Below are 12,331 nucleotides of genomic sequence, written 5' to 3' on the forward strand. Positions count from 1 at the left end.
GAACAAACATAGTTCATACAAAACATGTATGATCCTAGTTATTCCCATTAGAAAAATCCACAACAAAATGAAAATATTTGGGTAGAAACTGAACATATGCTGGATGGATTTTTTTAATATGTCATTAAATTAAACGTTCATTTCCGCACGTTTTGCTCCTGAATTTATTAATAATATAGTGCATGTGTAACACAGTGGGAATTTGTTTTATTTTGATAGTGTGATTATGTAAATATGCGCATGATTTCTCTTGTTTTATTGCATGGTTTTATTGTTGTGTTGTTTTGATCCACTGTGGACTCTGAGAGGACAAATTACATGATTACCTGTGAAGTTGTGGGTGTGCCTGGAAGCAGCTTGGCAGCTGTTTCACAGACCTTCCAAAGGAAGCTGGCAGAACACTTAAAGGGTGAAGAACTCACTACAGGAGGGGAAGAAGCAGGCCATAACAGCCAGGCGTGGTGGGAGGAAAGGCTAAGTAACCGCCAGGTATAACCATACTGATTGGCACAACGTGGATCGTCTCTGCAGCAGGAACAGAGTGCAGTGGAAAACAAGGTGTTGGATTGGCAGCAGGGCAGAGGTGAAACTCTGCCCTGCATCTGAGTCCAGTGGCGAGCGGGAGGCGCTTGGGCGGACCACAGCAAGGACGCGGTGTGGCTGGACCAACCTCGAGACGGCTGTGGGGTGAAACTAAGCAATTGACTCCCTTTGTGGACTCTGCTGCTGTGATTCCAGCCCTTTATGTATATTTTACATAAAAAATAAGGACACTATTACCCTGGACTGAAGGCCTCCCATTTTTAGTTTTTTTTTTTTTTATTGATTTTAGATTACTTAAAGAAAACATTTTGCTGCATTTTTAGCTTCTTAAGAAACTGGTTTTTATGAGAATAAAAACATTGCATTCTAACCTGATCTGTCCTGTTCCCTGGGTTCTGACTCGTTAGCTGCCTCTAATTGTTTAAGGACCTATTGTAGCACTAAGCTAGCAACTTAGCTCTCCTTGAGCTCCAAGGAAGAGCGGAGCAGGAAGGGAGGAACAGCGGAGGCTGTAGGCTTTGCTTTGTGCAGGAGGTCTGGAACGCAGCGGAGACGGAGGATGTGGGAATTCAGGGTTAGACACCGTCCTCGGACAACATGCGGTAATTTATATACGTTTTAAATCAGGTTGGGTCCCGATTAGCCAGCAGGTGGGCCAGGATCCGGACCATGATGTGCTAATCCGTGACCTCTGATGTAGGAGATTCAGTGAACAGATCATTGGTCTAATGGCACCTGATAGGGCAGCTAATGCATCAATCAACAAAGCTGTGTAGAAATCTGTGGTTTAGGAAACTTGTAGGGTAGAAGCTAAGCTAACACTCTGGAAAAACACTGATCCATGAGACTGGTGCAAAACTTAATTAGCCAAAAACAAGGGAGTGCAACCTCAGTGAACTTGATAATTTTAAGTTTATTTATCCATGTTAACTACAAGTATCTCATACACTGATGAAGATTATCGTAGCCTTTATTATAAATGTTAATAATCTGGATGGTTACCTTCATAGACACTTCCTGGACAAGGTTCCTCTGGTCTGGATTATCAAAGGGAACACTGTCCTCAGGAGTCCCATCTACAACCAGTTTCCCCAACATGGTTCCCTTCTCTCTGATCTTCTTAGTCAGACAGCGAGTGTCGATGCCTTCAAACGAGGAAAACAAAGTCAACGTGTGTTTCAGATTAAGGCAAGTCTCTTCAAATGAAGCTTTTCTGACCTTGTAACCCTGGGACGCCATGCTCTTTGAGCCACTGGTCCAGGGACTTCACTGAACTCCAGTGACTCGGATTCTCCGACAACTCTCCAATAATCAGAGCTGCAGCGTGAATCTTGGAAGATTCAAACCACTGAGGAGAACAGTGTGAGAAACAACTGTTAAATAGTGTTTAGTCCACTTCAGATTTTTTGATTTATTACGCCTCATTATATTTAGATTTTACAAAGTCCTTACCTGGCTAAGTCCAAACTCTCCTTCATTGTCGTTTGGTACTCCGTAGTTGCCAATGAGAGGGTATGTGAGCGTCAGCAGCTGGCAGCGGTAGGAGGGGTCCGTCAGAGCCTCAGGGTAGCCCACCATGCCAGTCTGGAACACTAAACACACAAAACATTCCTCGGTTAAACAAAACCTCGCCCAGCTCACCCATCGCCCTGAACAGGGTCAAAGTATTGGATCAGGTCGGCGCCAAATAGGCTACTACCAAACTTATAGCATAGTCTGATAAATAGTTCCTCTAAAGTTCAATCTTTAGATGCTTTGTTACTGATTTAAGTCCAGTTTTTTAAGTGGTATTAGGTTTGCCATACAGCTTCATGCAGAATATATGAGAATTTAAAGCAAAACCAAAAGGATTTGACAAATTAATGGATTTCTATCTGCTTTCTGAACTAAAGTAGACAGAAATGAACATACATTCTCTTTGCTTAAGGTCAGGGGTCCCACTCCAGTCTGCATATTTTAGATTTATCTCAGGCTCTGCAGATCTGACTTCAGAAGATAGCTGATTAAGAGGCTTTTGATGAACTTTAATCATCTGAATTGAGAGCAAAACCTGCAGGATCCAGGAGCCCTTAAGGACTGACTTTGGATACCCCTGCTTAGTTTGATACAGGAGAAAAGAAAAAAGGAAAAAAAAAAAGTAATTGTCTTTAACAGTATTAAATGCTAAGGCTCCAAATAACTTATTAGTAAGAGTAGAATGAAAAGAGTAAAGAGCAAAGAAGGATAACGGCAGCATGGGAAGAAGGAAGGTGACACAATATATAGAAATGAACCCTCGGTGTTAGAAAGAAGTAGGGATTAAATAATAAATTGGGTTAATTGATTATTGAAATAATCGTCAACTAATTTAGTACTCGATCAATCATTAACTGGAATATAGAGACTCTAAAATGTGCCTTTAGCTGAAAGAGAAACACGATTAGAGCAGTAATTCTACCAAGAATGTAAAAAAATATATATATAATACAAACATTTGGCATTTAAGACTATTTCTTATTTTCCATCTGTCAATACGCTCTATCCAGAACTCCACAAGTGGAAAAGTTTAAGTTTCACTTGGTTTGATTCCCTAAAAAGTCTATTATAAAGAATCTTTGGCTGCCTTATTATTAATCAATTGATTGAAAAAGTAATCAACAGACTAATCGATTTGCAAAATAATCGTTAGTTGCAACCCTAGAAAGAAGTAAGGACACTCAATAAGGACATAAAGGAGAGAAGAAGTACATTAGGAAGGAAATAAAGCATAGAATAGGGAATGAAGTTTAAAAAATACAATTATTTTTCAACCCAATAGAATACTGAAATATGGCAGATTTTTTAAAAGAAAACCTGAAGATAGAAGATTACAGATACTTAACTGAAAAAAAACAGAACTACTAATCTACCTTTTTCCTAAGTTTACTTTGAGCTTTGCTTGATTTAGTTCAGAATCTACTTACTGGTAATATAAAGCATTTAATGCAATTTTGTTATACGTTCAGTTAAAGCAGATTTAATGATGCAGATATATTTTCCAATTCTTAAGTAAATCCTCATGCCGTAAAAATTCAAAAAATATCCACTGGACTTGGTTTCCAAGATTTGAAGACGTTTCGCCACCTCTCTAGGAAGCTTTCTCAATTCAAAATTGTCTTGATGCCAAAAAAAAAAACAAGTCCAGTGGATATTTTTTTAATTTTTACGGAATGACTATGACCTGGATGACTGAGAACCTTTATCAGCATAAATCCTCATGTATTTGTGGACCAAATACTGGTCTATGCTACAAGGTTAGACTGCAAAGAAATAAAGCAGGGATCCAGGTTTTTTGAGTTTCAATAACATGAAAATCTTTTTTTTTTTAACAGTGTCCTGTCTGGCAATGTGGCACTAAGAATAATTGTTTTGATGCCAAAAAAAGAGAGCCCAACAGATTTTGCTTTCACAAGTGGAGCAATACGGCTATCGCCATAGTGTTCCCCTTGATTTATCCATATAAATATTATTATAATCATGCAGGCAGTATTACAGATTATATGGACACTGCAATGTAAGTAGAACGGGAAAGGAAAAACAGAAAAAAGGAGAAAAAATCAAAGAAAAAGGAGATAAAAGGGAGATCCATTGGAACACCTCTATAGGATCTCAGGAAAGAGATGTAAAAGAAAAAGCTGCTGCTTCTGACAAGATTATTTCTGTTTCATTGGCAAATAAAGGGTTAGTTGATCTTTAAAAACTGCATTTGTCACACACAAAAAAACATGTTTGTATATAACAAGGATAAAAAGCTAAAATACCAACAAAAAGGTGGGATGCCCATTGTTTTATAAACTGTTTCCCATGGGGATGCCTTGCTTACTTAAAGAAAAATCTCAAACAGTTGATTAAATTGTGACTAATTATTAAATTGGACCTCCCTGGTCTTTGTTAAGCCTACACAGGTTTACTTGGAAGTAATTACATTTAAGCAAGTAATGACATGCATGCTTAAGATCTTTTTAAGGTGACATTGATTGAAAGGAATGTGACAACAGATAACAAAGAGACAAGTTATCATAGCCCTATTTGATCTATGGACAGAGCTGCTACCAATGGGGGGGTGGGGGTAAACAGATATTTATGTCTGTTAATTGGACACAATAATTGATGATTATTAATTTCAGGTAATTTGCATTTTAAACTACTCACCTACTTCCCCTGAAATAGACACATTTGCACCGAAAAGTCGGCCCCTAAATCTTTCTCCATCTTCCAGGATCAAAGTCGCCATAGTTGCCATGTTTTCCCTTTAATGAGCCAAAGCTAACCAAACCACCGGTTCTCTGTTTAAAAGAAAGGTCCCCACGTGAAGCTTTGCCGACGCAACGCGCCAGATGGAAATGATGCTCAAAAAACAGAAAAAAGAGCAGCTTTAAGAGTCAAAAATGTTAGCTAGGTGCTATTTTGTCTGTTCTGACCCAATAAGACGAAAAAAACAACACAGAAAGCGTAGTTTAGAAAGTTTGGCGGTTAAAGGGGCCGGAAGGATGACAGAAAAGTGTTCCACGCGCGCCGCCAGCAGCGTGGAAGTCGGCCCGCGGTGTGGACCCGAATGTTTGACGCAAACAGGAATTGTAGCTTCCGGTAATAATTTTCAAAATAAAATAAAAAAAAAAATACAAATATACTGGGGAAAAAAACTGAAACGATAAATTAAAATATTATCTTCAACTCTATGCAACATCTTAATTCCTTTTGGGAAAGGGGAAGGTAAATCACTTATTAAGAGAAGTGCTTGACAAATAATGCTTGTTTGAGTTAGACATTATAGGTTGCCGAGCTGATGGATGAAATCTGGAATCATTAAATGTCACCGATATTAAATAACATAAAAAAATACTTTCAAGAATGAAAGCATTTGACTTAATTTATATTGTTTCCTTTTATGAGAGTAGCAATTTTCAAATACTATGCAGCAATATCTTTTACGTTACGTCACTTTACCAATGTAAAAAAGAGGATTAGGGCCAAAGTTAAAAGTTAACTGATTTTTAAATTTTATTTCAATATAATATGAGAAAAAAAGTCAGATTTCTGACTTTCATCTCAGAGTTCTGACTTAAATCTCAGAATTCTGACTTTTCTTTTTTAGAATTCTGATTTTTATGTCAGAATTCTGACTTTTATCTCAGAATTCTGACTTCAATCTCAGAATTCGGACTTTTTTTGTAATCAGAATTCTGATTTTTATCTCAGAATTCTGATTTTTTTTTTTCTCAGAATTTTTTCTTTAATCTCAGAATTTTGGATCTTAATGTAGATGGGCACCATGAAGGAAGCAATGTGGGAGCACTCAGCTTCACTGACAAAGATGTGAGTTTGGGAGGGCCAGTAACACTTTGATGGAAAATGACAATTTAGGCAACTTTTTATGTGCCAGAGGGGTCCCCGGTGATGATTTTTTATTAATGGAAGAGCAGAGGGTGATTAAAACAAGAGAGCTAGTTTAGTCTCTAAAGCAGACATGGCAACGGCTTGATGCTAACATGTTTGTCAGAATTTTTTTTTTTCTCAAATTTAAGTGGCACTAATCCTCTTCCGTACTAACGCAATGCATACATGTTTATTTATTTATTTATCTATTTATTTTTGGTTTAACGGTGAAATATGGCGGTGAAGATTCTCAGTCATCCAGTCTGCACAGCCTAAATTTTAGTTTGAAAGGGTCGTTTACTGGTTTCCTTTGTGACGTCACCGTAAACCAGCCTTTTTTCAACGTCGTAATTTTTTTCTGTAATGATTTGGCTATCTGATTTCTGCGTCAAAAGCCGTACATTGGTAAAACGAGCTGCTAGAAAGACTCAAGGCACTTTAAAAGGAAGAACAATATTTTGTTGTGCAATTTCAGGCTTTAACTAATGTAAAGCTACATACTTTTAACTTTCGGGTAGCCAAAAGCAACGTACTACATTAAACATCTAAAAAAATAAATAAGTCAATTGTGGATACGGTTCTCAGCATTATTTCACATTTCTGAAAAATGAAAGATACGTCCTACACTAACTGGCTAGGACGAGGTTTGGCTTTAAATACATAGCATTCAATGTTATCGCCATGGAAGGGGATGTAGCTCAGTGGTAGAGCGCATGCTTTGCATGTATGAGGCCCCGGGTTCAATCCCCGGCATCTCCAATAAGGTTTTTCTTTTTCGCCATTTGTTCTTTAAACCTTTCCACCTCAGTGACTTCGTATATTAATCTAATGAGATATGTGCATCAAAATTGATTCTATTCAGAGCCCTCTAAAACATAATTCTAACTACCTTTTATCAAACAGATAAACCATTTATCAAACAGATTTATTCTGATTTGAAAATTATTTTTGACTCCAATTTGAAAAACGAGGAGCTGGATGCAGCGGTGGGTAAATCTGCAGCTATATCACAAGGACAAGATGGTTTAAATGTAAACGTTAACAGTTTCTGGTCTGATCTAAGATAATTACTTAATGTGGTCCTGAAATAATTTTTACATATTAAGAAACTATTAACAGCAATAACACAAGGACTGATAATCTTAATAACAAAACCAAACAAAGATAAAACAATTATTTATAAATTAAGACGAATTACTTTACTCCACATAGGCTATAAGATTCTTAGATATGCCTTGGCCAATAGTCTTAAAAGTTGAACTCATAGAATCATAAGTGAAACTCGGACTGGCTATGTTAATACATAACAACATCCATTATGTTTTAGATTTTTTAGATTTTAAACATCTGGTTAAGGATCAAGGTAACATTTTTTATTGGATTTCTTTAAATCTTTTGATAGGATTGAACTTCCCTTCAGTTTACAGTCATTACAGCATTTTGTATTTTGGGGACAGGTTTTTAAATATGATCTCGACATTGTGTAAAGATATAACAAGCTCTGTGTTACTTCATTCAGGAACTACAAGGAGATTTTATAAAAAGAGGTATTCGACAGGGAAACCTGATTAATCCTTTACTTTTGATTATAGAAACAAAAGTATTGATTGATTAATTGATTGATTGGTTTTATTGATATCACAGTGGAGAAATTTAGTGCTACATCAGGTGAAATAGTCAAAAAGAGAAGAAGAAAGTGCCAACGGAAGAAAAAGATGCATGCGATATATACGGTATATACAGTGCGTCCACACATGACAGCTTTTTTTTGTTTTTTAATAGCAGGATTATCATACAAGTTTTTTTTAACGAAGGGGATTAGGGCCACTGAAAATATAAAAAAAGTTAATTGATTTTTTTAATTTTATTTCAGTTTAATATGGGAAAAGAAGTTAGAATTCTGAGAAAAAAAGTCAGAATTCTGACTTTTTTCCCATAATAAATGGAAATAATATTAAAAAAACATTTTATGGCCCTAATCCTCTTCCGTAGTTTTTGCACATGGCGTTTACGTTGGTATTTATATAGCTGGATATTCATATATACATATTGCACTGTGTGCCAGATATAAAGAAACAGGTTATTGCACAGTGTATTAAATTGTAAATGTACATTAAACATTGTACAAGTTATTGTCGTTGCAGTGTCGCATTGTAGAGTATGATGGCAGCAGGGATGAATGACCTGCAGTAGTGCTCCTTTTTACAAACAGGATGTAAAAGTTACACATTAGCACTACATATTAAGAATTATAATAATATAATAAAATAAGTCCCCTTTATTTCGTATACACAAACCTGGTCATTACACGCATATTTAGAAACGAAAAAAAGCAGAAAAATCCTCTGCATTGAAAAATCTAATAATTTCCTGCCTTCCGTAAATGCACCACGAGACCCCGCCCTTAGCGGTAACTAAGGAGATCACAGTTCTGTTTACCTCAAAGATGTCCTCCTTGCTAGCTGCTGATGCTGCGGGGCTGGAGCTGAAATGACCGAGCTCTAAATCCTTTTCTTCGCTTCTAGAACCTCCCACTGGGCTTCCTTTGTGTTTGTTTTACAGGATGCAGTTGAAACATATTAAGAGTCTTCTCACCCCGCAGGTAAGTTTGGGAAACGGGCCGGGTAGCTAACGCTAGCAGCTGCTGAAGACCAGTTAAAAAGTCAGGCTAGCTCTTAGCTACAGTTGTAAAATGAAATTTTATTTTATTTTATTAGCTTTAATTGTTCTGTGTGGGTGTAATTTTACACCATAGCTTATATTTATATTTTTGCTGCGTTATTTAGATATAAAAGTCATTTTAATCTGCTAAAATGTAGCTAGCATCTTCCCTTTTTGACTAATTGAGCTGAAGTAACCAGTGAATTTCTCCACTGTGTCAATCAAGATCAACAAATCAACAATCTAGTTGAATACCATTTGTTTTATAGTTTGGCATAACTCTGAGTGCTTAAAAAAGTAAACAGATTTGATGTTTAATATCAGAATTTTTTATTATAATAAAATCCAGTATTTAAGTATTTTATTTTTTGTAATATTTGCTTTACATAGGATGGTGCAGCCAAAGTCACATGCATGGCCTGGGCACCAAACAACAGCAAGTTTGCTGTTTGCAATGTGGACAGAGTGGTGTTGCTCTATGATGAACATGGAGAAAGAAGAGACAAGTTTTCCACAAAACCTATGGACCCAAAGGTGGGACATATAAACACACACACACACACACACAAACATAATTATATACATCTTAAATTTGATTGAAAACTGCCTTTAAAACTGGTACTAATTAAATTAGATTAGATATACATAATGAACATAGAAAGCAGATAATATGCTGCTAAATGCAGGGTATTGTCATTAGGAATTTACTAAATGTTTTACAGCTTTGATTTGATCATATTTGAGTTTTAGATTTGTTGATTTTAATTTGCTGCTTTAAAGATTTTGTGTTTCCTAAAGTAGAACTATTCAGGAAATTAGAAAAACAAATCATAAACATTCATTCAATAAGTTTGGTTTTCAGTGATACTCATGTTATTACATTTGAATATAATTATTCATGCAGCTCAGCATTTACACTTAACAATGATAATAGTTAGGATATGGGACTGAAACTATTTATCATATTATCGTGATTAATCATTAAATTAATCAACTAATTTACTGATCATGAATCGTTAACTGGAGTTTAGAGACTCTAAAATTGACCTTTAGCTGAAAGAGAAACACACTTAGTGCAGTAATTATATCAAAATCATAAAAAAATATATCTAAGTAGTCTGCAATTATGGGGGGAAAAAGACAAAATGTTTTCATCCGTCAATATTCTCTATACAGAACACCTCAAGTGGAAAAGTGTTAGTTACACTTTAATTCTGTAAAAAATCTTCCTTAATGAACCTTTTGCTATGAGATTTTTAATCAATATACAAAATAATCGCTAGTTGCAGACCTGATATGATAGCAGCATAAAATCTATCACTGCAATTTGCATATTAAAACAAAAATTGTCCCCTGCATTTATTCAAATCCTAGAGCGCAGATGGCAGCAGGCATAAGATGGGCCACTTTGAGGGGTTCAGGGTTTTTCTCATTATAAGAAATTATGGAAATGCTGGGAATTGAGCCCAGGACCTCACATGCTTTACCTGAGCTCCACCCTTTCTCCAATAACATTATAATGGCGACCTAGTGGTTTGGACATAGGACTTGGAGTCCTGAGGTTGTGAGTTCAAAACTCACTCCCACAGACTGCTACTCTGGGTCTCTGAGCAAGACACTTAACCCCAGATTCCTCACCCGGCGCTGCACAGTGGCAGCCCACTGCTCCCCAAAGAGGATGGGTTAAATGCAGAAGGTTAATTTCTCCATGTGAGATCAATAAAGTTCAATTTATTTTATTGCTGGTTATAAGATAATTATGACTTCCAGGTAATAAAAAAATCAAAATATCACTTAGCAATCACAACTCTGCTTGTAAAGGCAATCTCTCTTAATTTTCCAAAATACCACTTAGAGCTGCAGACACAGAAATTTCTTCACTCGCATGAAGTGACAAGTTCTTAAAGTTTTGATGTCCTAACTTAGAAATAAAAAGGTTACAAAATCAGAAGACGCACGGCAAGAAAACTTTATGCTCCCATGCCTTGTGCTGCTCTGCCAAAACAGCCCCTGCACATCACTTAAAGGGGCAGTCATCAAATATTTTTTATATCAATAACTGTTTTCTTAGAACTATGAAATACACAATGACATGAACTAAGAATGAAAGAAAATATAAACTGCAACTATGAACTGTATTTATTTCTTGCATATTCTATCTTTTCTGCTTTATGGCTCTTACACTGCTATTATTGTTGTTTTCTTCTATAATAATTGACTTGCAGCTATTTTTTTATTTTTATTTATTTATTTTTTTAAATTTATTTATTTATTTATTTTTATTTTATTTTATTTATTTTTTTAAATTTAGGACATAAAATCTTTTAAATTTTTAAGGCGGATAATCTGACTTATCCAGGATTAAAGATCTCTATTAATGAATAACTTACAGACTTATATTGTAAACAAGCTCCTTTAGCAGGTTTTAAACATAGTAGCTGTTTAGAGAGTTGTCACATTACCAGGATGTCTATTTTTAAATACATTTTTTTAACCATCCTTTCTGTCAGGGGTTGCATTTATTACCAGGTTGATACTGTGCTGGGTTTCTATTGTTATTACGGTAACTTTAGTATATAGTGTATAATAGTAAATCCCTTTATTTTCCCACAATGGGGAAGTTTTGGGACACTTTTTTTAAGACAATTGTGGGTAATTGTTTTCTGCAATAACATTAAGGTGTTGTGTGATTTTGCAGTATGGAAAACAGAGCTATGTTGTCAATGATATGGTCTTCTCGCCGGACTCCACCAAAATCGCCATTGGCCAATCGGACAACATCATCTACGTCTACAGAATCGGAGAAGACTGGTAAGCTGGCTTCCCTCGGTTCAGGTTTTGAAACATTTCCTAATGAAACGGAGCAGAAGGCTCCTATAAAGTCCTAAAAGAGTAAAGAAAACATAAAACCTGCTGAAATCAACACTCCTGCTTCCATGGAGAACAGCAGATCTGAATCACGACGACGGCACGCCTGCTTGTTGTCAAGCACTAAGTTAAAAAATTGTATCCAGATATGCCTTAATGTGTTAAATGTTAAACTTAAAAAATTAATTACATACTGAAGAAAAAGATTGGAGGAGAGCTGCAGCATGTTTTAGAAACATGGTGTCCTTATAGGTGGAGCTGTGATATAAAAAGGTCTGCTTGGAATGCAAAATGTCAGCAAATGTATCCAAAGTTGATATGTTTTGCATGTCAGTGTCATTTTAAAGGACCACTCACCCCTTAATCAAATGTTTAACCCCATAAATAAATGTCTTATAGTGCTCTCTACGTGTCCAAGGCATTATATGACCTTTTAAAATCCTGCTGTTGTGTCTAAAACTGCCAGTTTAGTGCCCCCTTAGGTTAAGAAGGAGTCACTGCATCTGATGTTTGCTATTAGCTTAGAGCCTGACGGATATTTGCAAGAGAAGTAATGCCAGAACAAAGGGCATGCCGTAGCAGAAACATGATCCAGAGTCCGGTCCAGGAATATTTACTCCCTTTAAGGTGACAAAAGATGCAGAATGGACTTTATTCGGTTCTGTTTTTAAATGTAAACACTTTATAATCTCTCTAGGTTGTCACCAAAATATTTAAGCCTTGCTGAATTGCAGAGCATCATCGACTTCTCTGATGAGCTTTGAAGGGAAGGATTTAAGGATAGCAACGTGGAGGACGTTATGCAAAATGTTTGTAACTTGATCGAAAAGACTGAAGGCAACCTGAACCAGCTGTTTAAAGGCAT

General features: G+C 36.1%; 2 protein-coding genes and 1 non-coding gene across 3 annotated transcripts in view; 2 read left to right on the forward strand and 1 right to left on the reverse strand.

The window, feature by feature from the left end:
* The window catches only part of cad (carbamoyl-phosphate synthetase 2, aspartate transcarbamylase, and dihydroorotase), a 47,359-nt gene extending 42,267 nt beyond the window's left edge, over positions 1-5,092 (reverse strand). Inside the window, exons 1-4 of the mRNA XM_015372828.1 lie at positions 4,714-5,092; positions 1,996-2,135; positions 1,762-1,891; positions 1,546-1,688 (exon numbers count right to left, since the gene is read on the reverse strand). Coding sequence (XP_015228314.1) covers positions 1,546-1,688; positions 1,762-1,891; positions 1,996-2,135; positions 4,714-4,804 — 504 coding nt within the window. The 5' untranslated portion in view covers positions 4,805-5,092. The remainder of the gene's footprint in view (positions 1-1,545; positions 1,689-1,761; positions 1,892-1,995; positions 2,136-4,713) is intronic.
* Positions 5,093-6,624: 1,532 nt separating this feature from the next.
* Positions 6,625-6,696, forward strand: trnaa-ugc. Its single transcript has one exon. It is a non-coding gene; the product is annotated as a tRNA-Ala (tRNA).
* Positions 6,697-8,328: 1,632 nt separating this feature from the next.
* The window catches only part of ift172 (intraflagellar transport 172), an 87,082-nt gene continuing 83,079 nt past the window's right edge, over positions 8,329-12,331 (forward strand). The window contains exons 1-3 of the mRNA XM_015372829.1: positions 8,329-8,539; positions 8,989-9,132; positions 11,297-11,409. Coding sequence (XP_015228315.1) covers positions 8,501-8,539; positions 8,989-9,132; positions 11,297-11,409 — 296 coding nt within the window. The 5' untranslated portion in view covers positions 8,329-8,500. The remainder of the gene's footprint in view (positions 8,540-8,988; positions 9,133-11,296; positions 11,410-12,331) is intronic.

This window comes from Cyprinodon variegatus, unplaced genomic scaffold (assembly GCF_000732505.1).
Source record: "Cyprinodon variegatus isolate N-32 unplaced genomic scaffold, C_variegatus-1.0 Scaffold76, whole genome shotgun sequence".
NCBI lineage: Eukaryota > Metazoa > Chordata > Actinopteri > Cyprinodontiformes > Cyprinodontidae > Cyprinodon > Cyprinodon variegatus.